At 35.5% G+C, this 17986-nt stretch overlaps 1 protein-coding gene across 1 annotated transcript in view; it reads right to left on the reverse strand.

The window, feature by feature from the left end:
- Positions 1-17986, reverse strand: part of IQCM (IQ motif containing M) — a gene marked incomplete at its 5' end in the record, with an annotated part of 334909 nt that overhangs the window by 193413 nt on the left and 123510 nt on the right. The window contains 2 exons of the mRNA XM_082653985.1: positions 4123-4267; positions 14681-14879. Coding sequence (XP_082510111.1) covers positions 4123-4267; positions 14681-14879 — 344 coding nt within the window. The remainder of the gene's footprint in view (positions 1-4122; positions 4268-14680; positions 14880-17986) is intronic.

Below are 17986 nucleotides of genomic sequence, written 5' to 3' on the forward strand. Positions count from 1 at the left end.
AGCCTTATCATAAATCTTGAAGTCAGATAGCATCAGTCTTCCAATTTTGTTCTTCTTCAATATTGTGTTAGCTATTCTGGTCTTTTGCCTCTCCATATAAACTTTAGAATCATTTTGGTGGTGTCCACAAAATAATTTGCTGAGATTTTGAATGTGATTGCATTAAATCTATAGATCAAGTTAGGAAGAACTGACATCTGTACAATATTGAGACTACCTATCCATTAACATGAAATATCTATCCATTTATTTAGTTCTTTGATTTTGTTCATTGGAGTCTTGTAGTTTTCCTCATAAAGATCTTATACATATTTTGTTATCTTTAAACCTAAGTATTTCATTTTTGGAGGGTACTAATGTAAATGGTAGTGTGTTTTTAATTTCAAAGTCTACTTGTTCATTGTTGGTATCCAGGAAGCAATTAACTTTTGTATATTAACCTTGTATCCTGCAACCTTGATATAAATGGCTTGCTAGTTCCAGAGGGTTTTTGTCAATTCTTTCAGATTTGCTACACAAATGATCATATGATCTGCAAACAAAGATAGTTTTCTTTCTTCCCAATCTGTATGCCTTTATATCCTTTTATTGCTTTATTGCATCAGCAAGAACTTCCAGCATGAAGTTGAAAAGAAGTGGTGAGAGAGAGTGGTGAGAGAGGATGTCCTTGTCATGTACCTGATCTTAGGAAAACTCTGAGTTACTCACGCTAGGTATGATGTTAGCTGTAGTTTTTTTGTAGATAGTCTTTATCAAGTTGAGAAAGTTCCTCTCTATTTCCTGTTTACTGAGAGGTTTTATTATGAATGGGTGTTGGATTTTGCCCAACTATGTTAGTGGATTCATCTATTTCTCCTTGTAGTTCTATCAGTTTTTGCCTCACATAGTTTGATGCTATGTTGTTAGGCAGATACACAATTACAATTGTTAATAATGTATTCTTGGAAAATTGACCCCTTTACCATTATGTAATGCTCTTCTTCACCTTTGATAACATTCCTTAATTTGCAACCTGCTCTGTCTGAAATTAATATAGCTGCTCCTGCTTTATCTTGATTATTGTTAGCATGGTACATTTTTCTCCATCCATTTACTTTTAACCTATATATGTCTTTATATTTAAAGTGGGTTTCTTGTAGACAGCATACCATTGGGTTGTGTTTTTTGACCTACTCTGACAATGTCTGCCTTTTAATTGGTGGATTTAGATCATTTAATGTTCAAAGTGATTACTGACACAGTTGGATTCAGATCTACTATATCTGATAGGTTTTCTATTTGTTGCCCTTGTTCTTTGTTCTTATTTTTCTCTTCTACTTTTCTCTGCCTTTTGTAATTTTAATTGAGGATTTTATATGTTTCTATTTTCTCTCATTTCAAAGCATACCTATTATCCTTTTTTTTTTACTTTATTTTAATGGTTGCCCTGGAGTTCACAATATACATTTATAGCTAATCTAAATCCACTTTCAAATAACACTATCCTACTTCATGGGTAGTGCAAATACCTTACAATAACAAAATAATTCTAATTCCTCCCTCCCATCCCTTGTATAATTGTTGTCATTCACTTCACTTATACATACATGTACATATATCAGCATATATAATTATACCTAAGCTATATATGTATATTGTAATTGAGTATATTATTAGTATTATTTTGAACATGTTATCTGTAAGATCACTTAGGAATAAGAAAAATAAATGTTTTATTTTACCTTCTTATTTCTTCTTCAGTGCTCTTCTTTACTTTTTGTAGTCTGAGTTTCTGACCTATATTATTTCCCCTCTAAGAAATTTCTTTTAACACTTTTTGCAAGGCAGATATACTGGCAACAAATTCCCTCAATTTTTGTTTGTCTGAGGAAGTCCTTCATTTTTTAAGTATAATTTTTAAGGGTACAGAATTCTGGGTTGGTGTTTTATTTCTCTCAACATTTTAACTATTTCATGCCATTCTTCTTACTTGCATGGTTTTGGATAAGTCAAATGTAATTCTTTTTTTTTTTTTTCTCCAGAGGCCAGGTGCCTTCCCCATCTGGCTTCTTTCAGAATTTTTGTCTTTATCTTTAATTTTCTATAGTTTGAAGATGATACGCCTAGGTGTAGTTTTTTGGAATTTATTCCGCTTGGTGTTCTCTGGACTTCATGGATCTGTGGTTTGGTGTCTGACATTAATTTGGGGAAATTCTCAGTTATTATTGTTATAAATATTTCTTCTGTTTCTTTCTTCTCCCTCTGGTATTCCCATATGTTACTCCTTTTGTAGTTGCCCCACAGTCCCTAGATACTTTGTTCTGTTTTTTATTTCAGTTTTTGTTCTCTTTGCTTTTCAGTGTTCAAGGATTCTATTGATATAATTTCTAGCTCAGAGAATCTTTCCTCAGCCACCTTTCCAAGAAGCCCATCAGAGGCATTCTTCATTTCTGTTACAATATTTTTTATTTTTATCATTTCTTTGGGGTTCTTTCTTGGGATTTCCATCTCTCTGCCTACCTTGCCCATCTGTTCTTGCATGCTGTCTATTTTATGCATAATCAGCATATTTAATCATAGTTGTTTTAAATTCTCAGTCTGATAATTCCAACATCCCTGCCACGTCTGGTTCTCACATTTGCTTTGTCTTTACAAATTGTGTTTTTTGCGTTTTTGTATACCTTGTAGTATACATGTAGCTAGTCATGACATAGTGGGTAAAAGAAACTGCTGTAAAAAGGTCTTTAGTAACGTGGTGATAAGGTGCTGGGGGAGAGGAAGTGTTCTAATGATTAGGTCTCAGTCTCTTATGGAGCCTATGTCTCTGGACTGTGAACTTTATGAATGTTTCCCAGTTTTTTTCTTCCTCCTTAGGTGGGACAGGATGGTCAGAGTGGACTGGAGTTGGGTATTTCCCTTCCACAGGTTTAATTAGGCTCTGATAATACCCAGCAGGTTAGGCTCTGGTTAGTTTCCTCTGAAGGCAGGCCTTGTTAAGAAGAATGGAGTGCTCTGGCATATTTCAAAATGGTTCATTTTCTCATATTTACTGTGGGAATCTGATTGAGCTCCTGGAGGTAAATATCGCAGTATTGTGGAGGCCCCTTTATGACTGGATCCTCTGGAATTTTTAACTCTCAGAATTGTGCTCCTGCCATTTGTCAATTACAGTTCATTTTTCTTACCCCAGCACTGGTTCCCACATCGGATTCTGCTCATGAGTCTCTGCTCTGGTAAGCTGTGACTTTGTATGCCTGTCTCTCCAGTCTTAGGGGCAGCAGTTTGCCCTGTGTCTCCCCTCTTTTAGGAATCCAAGAAGACTTGTTGATTTTTTAGTCTGTTCAGCTTTTTTACTTGCTGTTAAGATAGAGTGTTGACTTCCAAGCTCCTTACGTACAGAAGCAGAAACCAGAAGTCCTCATTTATTTATTTTTTTTAATCAAGAAACAGACTGTAATATCCATCCTAATCAAGCAATAATAAATTCATTAAATATAATAAAAATCAGGATTCTGAAAGTTAAGATAGAAATTGGAAAACCTGTTCTTCACGTAGAATTTCAACACTAATAAGCAACATGTAATGGATATCTGTTGTTTAGTCTGCTCAGTGTCCTTTAACTGTTCTTCTGTTATAAATATGTAGTTTTCCTTTGGGGAGCTACTCCCTCCCCTCAATGAATATAGTTTCTAAGTTTCTATGCAACTCCCAAGCAGATTTCTTTGCCCTATCAAGGCAAAGTGTTGGACACATAACTCAAGCTAAACCAACCTAGAATTTGAATTTAAAGCTCAAGAATAAAAAGTCATAAAGTGATAGCAGCTTTTCTATCCCCCAGAGGCAAACAGAGATTGCCTCTTATTTTTTGCTCCTTAGATCTCTGGAGCAGCTCTGGTTCATGTTCTTTCTGAAATCTCATTCTTTAGCTATCTTTCCTTTAAATTTCCTTTTTGTTTAGCCAGAATGAGATCCTAATAAATTAATCCACATATACATCAACTTAAAAAGTAAACAGCTTGAAGCAATAAAAATATCGCCTACTTGTGTTGTCTATGGGTAATTATATGTAAATTTTATGTAAATTATTAATGGTTAAAATAATTCCAAATCTAAAATCAAATCAGAAATGATAGCATCACATACATTTTTTTCTGTCCATCCATTCCTCTAGCTCTGTAAGGTTTATAATTTGTCTCGTCCTCCAAAGACCAAGTCGATATTTAACACGATGGATTAGTCTGCAATACATGTTTATAACTGTTCTCAAATCTGGTCCATGATACAAAGCCTATAAAAGAGCAATATAGACAGCTGAACTCTTTATATATTTCTGCTATTTATATTTAATCTGATTTTGCCCTATTCATTTCATCTGTCTCACCCAGTTTCTCAGATTATGATGTATTTTATTTATGTTTTTAAATAAGTTTGGTTAAATACATGCATTATAGAGTGGGTTAATCTCCCTAAAGTTCAGAGAACATCATTTTGAGTTGCTCTGTTATTACATACTCATACTTCCCATAAAAAAGAGGTTTTGGTGATGGGTGATAGGAGCTTCCTAGGCTGGTGTACAGATTTTTATAATATGTAGCCCACTTAGCCAGGAAAAAAAATAGAAGTTTTATTAAGGCATTACTCTGTAATGGATGATTCTTACCTAAGCTATCCACTCTGGGTGCTCAAATCCTTGTATTTTCTTTCTCTTGAAAATTATATATTTATGTATTGTACCTATTTTTCACTGGATATTTTCAGATTTTACTTGTTGATTTCTAAAAACACCATCAATATTAAAGAAAGTAACCCTTTTCAGCATATGTGCAAATGTTGTTCTGTCAGTTTACCTTTAATCTGTGACTATATTTTTCTGTATGTTCATTTTATACATTCTACTATAATACACTTTTTTTTTTTTTTTTTTGGCGGTATGTGGGCCTCTCACTGCTGTGGCCTCTCCCGTTGCGGAGCACAGGCTCCGGACGTGCAGGCTCAGCAGCCATGGCTTACGGGCCCAGCCGCTCCACAGCATGTGGGATCTTCCCGGACCGGGGCACGAACCCACGTCCCCTGCATCAGCGGCCGGACTCTCAACCACTGCGCCACCAGGGAAGCCCTATAATACACTTTTTTAAATTAAAGTATAAAAATTCATCTATTTCAGGTTTTTTTTTTTTTTTTGGTTTTGTAAACAGCCAGTTCCATTTTATTTACCAATTCAAATATTTTTATTTTCTAGCTCATTAATTTCTCTACTTATCTTTATTAATTCCTTTTAAGGTTTATTTTCTCCTTCTTGGCTTCTTGAATTAAAGACTTAATTAACCTATTTTCATTAATTTTTTACAAATGTACTGAAGTTCATAAAATTCCTTCTGAGTCCACTTTCCTTTGATGTGCTTTGCATACCATTATACAAGTAAAAACACTAAAGCATAACATCTTTAAATGACTTTCCCACGGTCCTATAGTTAGTAAATTGCAGAATTGGTTCTGAATTCAAAATAAGGACAATTCAGAGCCCACACTTTTAATTATATAAGTATTCCTCTTAATTTACTTGAATTTCACATTTTTCACCCATTCTGTAAATTTTTGTTTTGGTTTCTTTCCTAGTATAGTTACTATTACACTTATGATTGTTCTTGCTCTTATTTATTTTCTGTTTTGCGTGATTCTTGGAAGATTGTTTTTATTATTTTATTTTTCTTCACCTTTTTAAAACACTATGTTTAAGCCTATATTTTTTAATTTATCAAAACTATCAATGAAATAATATTTCTTGATTTACCTAAATAAAAAAATAAATTAGCATAATTTCACTACTTTCCTTTTCTCCTTCCATCTGAATTCCATCAGAATCAGGCAGATTCTGAATGTTTGCTAATGTCTTTCAACATTTAATAACATTTTCCAGTGTGTATTTTTAATCTGCCTTTTGTTCAATAGGCTCTTGTCATTTTGTTGTTGTTGTTTTGTTTTGTTTTAAATAATGGATTGGTCACACTTTATTTATGGTTTTTAATTTTTTTTTAAACATCTTTATCAGAGTATAATTGCTTTACAATAGTGTGTTAGTTTCTGCTGTATAACAAAGTGAATCAGTTATACATATACATATATCCCCATATCTCTTCCCTCTTGCGTCTCCCTCCCTCCCACCCTCCCTAACCCACCCCTCTAGGTGGTCACAAAGCACCAAGCTGATCTCCCTGTGCTATGTGGCTGCTTCCCACTAGCTATCTATTTTACATTTCGTAGTGAGGTGGATGGACCTAGAGTCTGTCATACAGAGTGAAGTAAGCCACACTTTTGGAGCACTCTCCATAATGTGAATCTTAGCAGAAGGCATAACTCACTTCCTACAATTTGAAGCCACAAATCAGTTGCTCATGATCCAAGCCTCCTCTGTTGCTGGGATGCAGACATGTGACAAAGCTTCCTCCATTATCTACACCAGACTCAGGTTTTCACTCGAAACTAATAATGCTTTTAAAAGTGAAACAAACAGTGAGAAATCTATTTGTGTGGTAGAGTAACCGTGGCAGCAATATCCATTTTCTAAGGGTAGCATTGGTGGAAGCAGAACAGGATTCAGCATTTGCAACAGACTCTGTGCAGGATTTGACTGGAGTCCAAGGAGCTATCTAGGCTAGCCTTCATCATTCCTTCATGTTCCTGAGCTTAATTCTTCAGACCTCTGCCCAATATTCTAGTCAATACCTTTCTGCTTAAGTCTGCCAGTAGGTTTCTTTTGCTAATAATTAAGAATCAAGCATTGTTTTAATTGTATTCTTAGAACATGAGGCAAAAGGTCCCTGCTTGAAGTGCTGCTTAGTTGAATGATGACATTTGCTAAGAGAGCAGGGGCATTTGGTCAGTCACCAAACCCAATATGAGTGTTTTTCCTCTGAATTTAATAAATCCTCTTTTGTGGACACAACCTGTCTTGTGAAGAAACGCTTCTCAGATCTGAGGCATTCAGAAGGCTACCTAGGAGGTTTTCATGGTTAAGAACTTGGGTCAGAGAAAATGGCAATGGTCCATCTGTGTGGTTCTTATTATAGCATGCCTCTCTGCCAGCCTTCTGTACAGAAATATGCCTCAGTTATGATGCTATGTCATCTCAGTATGTGGATCTTTCACCATATTTCTAAACGTTTCTCAAGACAGAATTAATCAGAAAAATGTACAAATTGATATTTACAACAGCAATATTGAAATAAAAGACAATGCAAATTACTGATTCTAATTTTCCAATCCATGTTGATTTAAAGTGTAAATGTATCATGCTTATCGTATATCAGGATTTAAAAATATTTTCCAAATGTAAGTCAGCTTTTTATTTGATATGGTCATGTCTTTTTTTAAAGTAATGAATTGACTGCTTGTTGGGAGGATTCCACTACCATATGATACTTAGTGGAACTTAATTTCTTTGATTACTAGCAAGAGTAGCTTCTTTCATGTTTACAAGCCATTTATGTTTCTCCTACTGTGAAGTACTAGTTCTTCTACCTATTTTTGCCTAGGCCTTCATTCCTAGCAGCATTGGAAATCACTGATCTAACCCTCTTTATTATACTGTGTCTGAACTTCCTTGATCTAGCATATTCTGGTTTTCTTCATACCTCTCTAGCTATGGAATTCATTTGTGGAATCCTCATCTCTGCCTTCTCCCTTGAGCATTGGTATTTCTCACTCTTGCCTTTTCATGCCTCTCTCCTTACTTTACATATGTTCTCTGGACAATGACATCAATTCCAATGTCTCTAGACAGTATCACTAATAATGATTCTCAAATCTATGGATGAGGGCAGAGTACAGAGGGTATCCTTGTTCAGGGACCTGAATCAAAATGTGTAGAAAAGATTTCCCAGATTTCACATCCTCTCATCCCATTCTCCACCATGTTGAAAATAATTTATTCAAAGACATGTGCCAGGGAAGTTCTAGACCTTGTAGATTAGTGAACAGAAAAGACAAAATTCCTGTCTCACAATGAGTTACATTCTGATGGAAGGAAAAATAATCCAATAAACAAATATATATGTATTAGGTGGCAGTCCGTGGTATGAAGAATAATAGTGTTTTAAATGGAATAGGGAGTGACCAGAGTAAGTGTTATTTTTTTATAGGGTAGTATGGGGCAGGCTTTTTGATAATGTAACAATGAACAGAAAGACGAATGAAATAAGAGAGCCATGCAGTCACCTTGGGAAAGAGCTTTCTCAGAGATAAAATGACAATCATTGCCAAATTGAGCCACTTTTATGGGTGGGATGGTTTTATATTCTTCTTCAGGTGTGTTAAGGTGGAAAAAGTTTAAGAACTACTGACGAATCTCAAATGTTTCCCTATGGCCCAGTCTTCCTTCTGAGCTTAGACTCATATACCCAACTGCTTCCCAGACATCTCAAGGATGTTCCATAGGCACTTCAAACTCAGTGTTGAAAACTCGACTCTGTCTCCTTTCCTTTCCTCCCACCTCTCCCACTCACTCCTCCGAAGTTCTATATTTCACAATCATCCATCAGGTTGCCCAAGACAAAAACCTAGGATCCATTCCTGACTCTTCCAGCTCCCTTATCTCCAAATCTAATCAAACCCAATGTCCTACCTACTGTGCAATTCTCCAACTTTGCCTCAAGCCACCACCATCATGCACTGGATTACTGAAAAAGCATACTAGTTGTTCTTTCTCTAATTTTGCCACCTTCTTTCCCCAATTCATTGTCCAGAGTCAGTAATTTTTCTAAAATAAAAAATCTCTTCATGTCACTGACCTGCTTTAAAGTCATCCATTCCCATACACTATGTATAAACTCCTTAGCATGGTTTTTAAGAACATTGTTAATCTGCTCCTACCTTCATCTTCCTCTACTGCCACTGTCCTCCTCCCAGCCAGCCCCCTAAATGTCTGTATCGTCTAAGGCCGTTGAGATTCCCTGGGCCTACAACTCTCTCAACCTCCCCATCTACATGACAAAACACAACTACCCTTCATCCTCCAGATCTCAATTTGTTGACACTACCCCCACACTAGACACAGTCCTTTGGGTTCAGTGGTCTTTCTAAGTTCTCTAATAATACCTAAGACTTAGTTACCTCCATTTCTATCTGGACTATTTGCTCTATACATCAGGCAAGATATCAGGTCTAGTAAATAGTAACTATGATCACATTTCTTAAAAAGTGTTCTGGAATACATTAATACAGTTCTCCCAGTACCTGAGAGTTAACACATTTATGTAATAAAACTATTCCATACGAGGTCACCAGTGCCACAGGTCCATGAATGGGCTTCAGAATTTTCTTTTTATTTCTTATTGGGTTTTTTGTTAGATAATGAGAGGAAATCCATACTTTATCAAATTTTCAAAGGATTCTGTAACCCCCAAAAGAATAAAGACCACTGACCTATGCATGGGATATTAAAACTCAGATTTCTAGGATTTCTCCAATTTTATTTATTCAACAAATATTTATTCAAAGCCAATTTTGAACACTTTTTTATTGCAACCACCAGCCATTCAAATGTTTTAGAATTTCAGTATTTTTGACAAACAGCAACTGAACATATCAACTTAAGACTAAACTTTTAAAATTTAAATTATAAATATTCACGGAAAAATCTTTAAGTTAAAATCTTAGAGGCATTACACTGAGGAAAATACTGTTTTTGTGTCTTTAGGATTTTTTTCTGGATCATATTAACTTATACCAAAACACATGCAAACAAACAACATAGAAATTTTAAAAGGAAAAGGATATTTTTAATGGTGGAAATAAATAATGCTGATGGTTAAAGGCAGCAATTTCTGTGGTCTCCTTATGACTGATATAATTCAATGCTGCTTCATTATTTCTAAATAAACCCAAACTAGAGCATTTCACAGGAAATGGTGGAAACTATACAGTCTCCTGAGGTACTTTAGAGCAACATTCTAGCAGATATTGTCTACAGCCACAAGCTCTGAAGTGCCAGCCGAACAATATGACTATGTAAGTTTCCCAGTGGAGGGATTCCCACAGTGCTGACAATTATCCAGTGATTTGCTGTGCAGCCTTTACACCAGAAAGCCTATCAGGAATTCCCCCAACAGCAACACTGCACAAGGCTCAGTCCTGGAACCGGACTATGCATGCATTACAGGCCTGCCACATGACCATTTCAACAGTAAGCAGAACAACATTAACTGTATCAGCAGAGCAGCCATGCAACATACACACCAATGGTGAAATAAAAAAGAAAATCAATGATCATAACAAATTTCACAACCAAATCAAAGTAAACAATCTAGTTTATATTTGCTCAGACCCTTGAAAAAGGCTTCTCATTCTTTTTATCTCAATTCTACCTCCACATAGAAATTCAACATTTTCCTTGCTGAGCTCTCCTTTTCACTATCATCTTGGGCTCACTCTTGCTCTCTACGTTTTCTAGACCCATTTTGTCCCAGAGGTTATGGATGATGCTACCGTTCTCTCCAACATCAGGAAATGCTAAAATTAAGTTAAATTATAATATAAGTATATTATCATATACATAATATTGTGTATGATATATTTATTTATATATGTTTATATATATATATATATATGAATAATTAGAGTGCCCTGATAAACTTCTACAACTATATTTTGTTGAATTAATTCATCCATTCTAAGACATTTGTGGAATAGCTACCATATGCCAAGCACTATTCTAAGCCTTTGGACATGGTAGCAAACAAGACAGAAAACAATATAAACATATACAAACAAGAAAATAAACAAGAAAAACAGCAGATAATAAGTGAATATAGTTAAAATAAGAGAGAATGCATGTATCAAAACAGTATGTGGTGCTATATAATATAAAAGTAAAGAGTATGTACTCCCAAACAGGTCACAGAAATTGTAGTGCCCATGACAGAGGTGTAAACAAAAGGTCAAAATGTAGAGGACTGGGCACAATAACGACCAAAAATAGAGAGCTCAGCTCTGCTTGATGGACCAAAAAAGGTGTCTAGGTATGAACACTTAAGCAAGATCTTAAAGAATGAGTTGGAGTTTATCAGAAAATTAGGAAGAGTATTCCAGTCTGAGAGAACAGTATAAAAACATAAGATAATAGGAAACAATCAGGGAATTAAAGGATTTGGGCTTTGCTAGAGCACAGGGTATTAGTGAAGAAGTGTCCTGTGATGAGGCTGGACAGTGGGAAATGGCCAGACCAGGGAGGCCATGTGTACTATGTTAGAGAATTCATATTTCATCTGATAAGAAACATGGGGCTTTCAAAAGACTATAAAGAAATGGAATAAGGTCATCAGAGTGGAATTTCCTCAACTGCAGATGACAGATTAGATGGGAGTAGGTCTACAGGCAGGGAGGCCAATTAGGAGACTACTGCAGTTCTCCATGTGAAGAGTGATGAATAGGAGCTATGGTAAGAGCCCAGAGAGGAAGAACAGCACAGGAAATGTTAAGGAAGTGGTGACCAACTGAATATGGGGGTGAGAAAGTTGAAGGAGACTAAGAAAACTCCAGGTGTATAGCTTGGACAATGGGTGGTGGGACAGTCCACCAAAATAGGTAGTACAGGAAAGGAAGAACTTTGTGGAGTAAGAAAATAAGTTCATTGAAGGCTCCGTGGAGTTTGGTTTAACTATGGACCTTGCAAATGGGGAATTAAATGCCTAAATCTAGAGCTGGAGAGATAGGTCTGGGATAGGGCCTTAGATTAGATTAGGGAGCAATCAGCTATAAAGTAGTTTAAGTTGATGATATAATATGTAGAATGAGCATGGGCTTTGGGGTCAGACAAGGGTCTGAATTCTAGCTCTGTCACTTACCAGGAGGGCAACTCTACTCAAATGACTTAATTTCTCTGAGCATCAGTTTCTTCACATATAAAATGTGAAGCAGAGATTTCACAGAATTACTGAAAGATTAACTATATGGAATGCTTACTTATTGTCAGAGTTTTACACGCATTATCACACTGAATCATCAGAACTACAAATGTATGTTATATGTACATATTAATGCATGTACAAATATACACACGTCGATAGGCAAATGGACTAACTTCTAACAGCAAGCCTGTATTCTCAGAGAAATTCATTCAGGGTGCCCAATGAGAGGCCATTTGGGGGGGGGGTCCTCCCAGATAATCCAGGAATTCAAGTGGGCACTCCTGATCTATTCTTCTATTTCTAGTTGGTTTTCCAAATTCCTTTATGAGTAGCACAACTTTAGTCCTCAAGGTGAAACATTTTTGGATTCTCTCAAAGTTTTGCCAAAATCCATCCACTCAGGTTCTTCTGCATTTGCCCAGCCAAAATAGGTCCTTATGTTTTATTCTGAGTGTCAGGATTGCTGTTTATAAAAGTTGCTCAGGTGGGTGTGTGGATGTGTGTGTAGTTTCTTTTTAAGGTGAAGGTTTATGCACTGAAAGAGTATTCAGGAGTGTGGGAAGTGGAAAGTTACTTTAAACAGAGAATAAGCAGATAGCATAGGAGAAACAAAATCAATGCAAATAGGTGGTCCCAGCCTTAGAGTAAAAGTAATCCCAGAACTGTTGGGTTAAGGATAAGCTAGGCACTTGTTCACAGTCTCCAGCTTGATACAATCTGAAACTGTCACAAGAGTATATTATAAATAAAATTTTCTTAAACCAAAGAATGTAGACAGAACTTTATTTAGAAAAATCATAGGTATATTGACAAGGTGACTACTCAAAAGTCTGCTTAATTGAATCTAAATGTCCATTGATGGATGAATGGATAAAGAAAATGTGGTACACCAGTCAGATGGCCATCATCAAAAATCTACAAACAATAAAGGCTGGAGAGGGTGTGGTGAAAATGGAACACTTGCACTGTTGGTGGGAATGTAAATTGATAGAGCCACTATGGAGAACAGTATGGAGGTTCCTTAAAAAACTAAAAATAGAACTACCATATGACCCAGCAATCCCACTACTGGGCATATACCCTGAGAAAACCATAATTCAAAAATAGACATGTATCACAATGTTCACTGCAGCACTATTTACAATAGCCAGGACAGAGAAACAACCTAAGTGTCCATCGACAGATGAATGGATAAAAAAGATGTGGCACATATATACAACGGAATATTACTCAGCCATAAAAAGAAATGAAATTGAGTTATTTGTAGTGAGGTAGATGGACCTAGAGACTGTCATACAGAGTGAAGTAAGTCAGAAAGAGAAAAACAAATACCGTATGCTAACACATATATATGGAATCTAAAAAAAATTGGTTCTGAAGAACCTATGGTCAGGACAGGAATAAAGACGCAGACGTAGAGAATGGACTTGAGGACACAGGGGAGGGGAGAAGGGGAAGCTGGGACGAAGTGAGAAAGTGAGATTGACATATATACACTACCAAATGTAAAACAGATAGCTAGTGACAAGCAGCTGCATAGCACAGGGAGATCAGCTTGGTGCTTTGTGACCACCTAGAGGAGTGGGATAGGGAGAGTGGGAGGGAGACGCAAGAGGGAGGGAATATGGGGATACATATAGCTGATTCACTTTGATATACAGCAGAAACTAACACAACATTGTAAAGTAATTATACTCCAATAAACATATAAATAAATAAATAAATATCCAGGAGAATGCTTAAAAAAAATGTGGTGTATATATATATATATAAAGTATATACATAAATGTATTTTATATATAAATATATATTTATATTTTAAATATATTTAAAATATATATATAAGTCTATACATTTATACATGGCTAAAATGTGTATATTTATATACTTATACTCAGCCAGAAAAAAAAAAAAGAATGAAATCTTGCCATTTGTGACAACCTAGAGGATATCTGTATGGACCTAGAGGGCATTATGCTAAGTGAAATAAGTCAGACAGAGGAAGACAAATACTGCATGATTTCACGTATATATGGAATATAAAAAGGAAAACAAATGAATAAACAACAAAACAGAAACAGAGTCATAGATACAAACAGGTTTTTGCCAGAGGAGAGGGGGTCGGAGGGAGGAGAGAAACAGGTAAAAGAGATTAAGAGGTATAAATTTCCAATTGTAAAATATATGAGTCACAGGTATGAAATGTACAGTATGGGGAATTTACTCAGTAATTACATAATATCTTTGTATGGTGACAAATGATAACTACACTTGTTGTGGTGATCATTTTGAAATGTATAAAAGTATCAACTCCTATGTTGTGAAATAGGAACTAACATAGTGTTGTAGGTCAATTACACCTCAAAAACAACAAACAAACTCATAGAAAAAGAGACCAGATTTGTGGTTACCAGAGGAGAGGGGGAGGCGAAGGGGAAATTGGAGGAAGGCAGTCAACAGGTACAAACTTCCAGTTATAGGATAAATGAGTACAAGGGATGTCATGTATAGCAAGACAAATATAATGAACTCAGCTGTATGTTATATATGGGAGATGTTAAGAGTAAATCCTGAGAGTTCTCATCACAAGGAAATTTGTTTTCTATTTCTTAATTTTGTATCTATATGAGATGATGCGTAGTCATTAAACTTACTGTGGTAATCATTTTGTGATGTAAGTCAAATCATTAGGCTGTATACGTTAAACTTGTACAGTGCTGTATATCAGTTATATCTCAATAAAACTGGAAGAATAAAAGACTTTTTAAACACATTTTAATATTCAATATATGCTTTACCTTGATCATTATTCTTTGGAATCTTTTGCGTTCGAGCCACCCTCTGACAAGTGCCTGCATGACGATGACCATTCTAACAATGTTTTTGGTAATTGCGAATTTTTTCCTTCGCCGGAACACTTGGAAGTTTTCCATTTGTGGTCCAATTCTTTTAACTTTATTGTCAAGTTTATCACTTTTACTTAGAATAGATTTTGGGCTAAAAATAAAATATAAAACTTTCTTATTAGAGTTAATAAGAAAAATAAACTTCTAAAAAGTCTTAAATTCACTTTCATAATGAATATTTTGAAATAGGGAATATATTGAAATAGGAAATATATTTTAATTAGCACATAAAGTTCATAGGTATATCAGCTGAACATTCCAACAGAGCTCTCCAAAGAAGGTTGAATATGCCAGAATTAATATAACATGTATAAATTAATCTTCTGAAGAAGGGAAACCCAAAAGAAAGTGAATCTGTCAAAGCTTATCCACAACTATTCAAAAGAGAGATATAGTATCTAAGGAACAAAATATTTTCCTATGACAGGGCACATTAGTAAAAATAACTTTCCTGTCCCAGAAGCTATTTTAAACTAAAGATTGCTTCAAAATTATTTGGCACTGATAATCTACTTACCAAACATCATCTGAAAAGTAATTTTATTTTCCAAATGCACTCAACTGAGAGGCAGGGTAGTGTATTGTTAGGGCCATGGACTACAGAATCGCAGAAGTGAGGGATCATACTGGAAAACAGGACAAGCCCTGCATCGCTGATATGGATGGTCCGTCCTTGCAGTGATGATGACCATGTGAGAAAACTACAGACTTTCTACTATGAACAGACTGTCTGTAACCTTGGCAATCTTGTGTCTGCTTTTTTTCCTTTATATATCTGTTGCATTTTTTATAGGTAGTCAGTTTTTTCAAAGTCTTCCAAAGTTCAAAGTGTAGTTTCCTTGCAATTTTTAGCATACAAACATATTTTTCTTTTTTGTTGTTGTTGCTGGATTTTTTTATTTTTTTAACAAAAGACCCCAAATAGCCAAAGCAATCTTGAGAAAGAAAAACGGAGCTGGAGGAATCAGGCTCCTGGACTTCAGACTATACTACAGTAATCAAGACAGTATGGTACTGGCACAAAAAGTAGCCACTACTGATCAATGACATTTGCTCAAGCACAGAAAATTGTCCTCCATATTTACTTTTGACCTATAGTTAAAGATACAGAACCGAGGCTATTTCTTTGTGTTTGTATATATAAATGAAAAATGTCCTTTTTGTCTTTGCAAAAGAAAGGAAGTTAGCCTTGTATGATGTTCTTGTAACTGTAGCTTTTTTGTATCTCTGGTTGGTTCTTTCTCTTATTCTCTCTCTTGAGAAAATTTCTGTAGATTAACGAGTCAAAAATACAACATGTGCTGTAGAGAAATATTCAAGTAGACAAAGCTACTAGAAAAGGCAAAGAAAATAAGGCAAAGTCTTATTTTTGTTTGTTTGAATTAAGATTGATTTTGAATAGCTTAGAAAAGAGGGAGCTCTGCCTTCTAAGAGTATTTTTGCTCCTTTAATATAACAATTTTTATGAACAGGCCTCCATGTATGAGATAAACTGGGAATGTGGATGAAATAGAAATGGTCACTTCTGGCTTGGCCAGAGTTTCAAGACCTACTGTGAAATCTAAAGGATCCTGAGTTGATGACTTTTTCTCAGAAGAAATAAGTCTTCTAGAAATACCTAGATGAGCCAACTTTATAGTCAAAGTTTCATGTTCTAACAATAAGGTGTAAAAAAATCTTAAAGGGATATGTGTGACTGACTGTAAGGTGATGTGTAATGCATAGTGTTAAAGTACCAGCAGTGGTCACCACATCTCTTCTGGTCTCCTAAAGTGCCTTGAATGGCTCAGAGTTCTTAGTCATGTAATGAAAAGTATATGTAGTGTGGGAGGGGGTCGGGGGAAGGGAGAAGGAGAATTGAAATTAGCTATTTTTGGTTAAAAGCTGCAGTTAATATGAGTGATTAGAACTACATTAATTAAAAGGATTATAAGGAAACACAAACATGTTTACAAAATGATGGATAGGTTTTGTCTGTTTTTTTATCAATTGAAGAAAAGAATTTTATCTTAGGCCCTAGCCATATGGACTTTCATCAACAGCACATCTCTAAACAATTAGAATGTTAAAAATAAAAGAAAGGGAAATTTAAAGTTGAAGAATAATTTATTGAAGGCTTGATGGAAGGTGAATTATATTTACAAATAATGGGTTTGAAAAGAAGCTATGAAATATACAAAATTTTGAAAAAGTTAGGTCACTTTTGATAAGCAAGCTTAATATTAAAATAGAGAAATGCCTGTGAATGAATACTCAGCTATGGAATGTTGTATAGGTGTTATACAGAAAGAAAGGAAAATTAGAATTTGATTTTCTTTCTGTTACACTGAGAAACTGATTTTTGAATAACAGTTTGCTCCTAATATGACAAAGGAAAAATCGTTCAGTACCTTCATTATAGATTTCCTAGGAAACAAAAGTTCCTGTATCACAAAAATATTTCTCCTATCAGGCTTATAAATCTTTTTTTTCTTCTTCCTTGTGATCTACTTCTTACAAAATCTGGTATTCCTAATATTTAATGTTACTTGTAGATATGTTACTTTTTTTTACTCTAAAGGCACCTATAACTTTTACTGATACTGCGCCTCCTGTGAAAATTCTTTCCAATTCAAATTCAAGCCCCAAATTTAAAAACAAACTGTTGTGATGTCTTTTTAACCTATCTTTTGGGTGTCCCAGATGGCTGCAAGACCATACCAAAGATTTTTTTCCTTCACTGTATAAGAGGAGGAATGCTAGAAATGGCAAGGTATGTGTGGCATAGTTGTTACATAAATGAGTCAAAAATGGCCCTTGTATATTGGCCCCTATGTTGTTTACTTCTTATGTTAGGCAAGGATTAGCTCAAAAGCCTGCTGGCTCCAAACTCAAAATTCTTAAACATCCAATTGTTTTAAATATGGCCCAAACAAGCATATTTTTTAGCCATTTAGAGCCTGCCTGTTTTGCATGTCCCATGAAACTATAACCAACATCTACCAGCCACAGATAAGACAAACCTTGAGGCCATAAAAGACCGCAAGCCACTGCTGCCCACTGGAGCTCTCTGACCCAGAGACACCCCCATCTTGCTGTGAGTGATATCACATAGACATGTAAGCCCCCCTCTGACTCTCCTGTTCCCACAGGAGTTCCCTTACCCTCTTCCCCTTCTGGGTGATGGCTCTATGTCATGGTTTCTAGAAGGTCTCCTGC

This window comes from Grampus griseus (genome assembly GCF_964374135.1).
Source record: "Grampus griseus genome assembly, chromosome: 4".
In the NCBI taxonomy this organism is placed as follows: domain Eukaryota; kingdom Metazoa; phylum Chordata; class Mammalia; order Artiodactyla; family Delphinidae; genus Grampus; species Grampus griseus.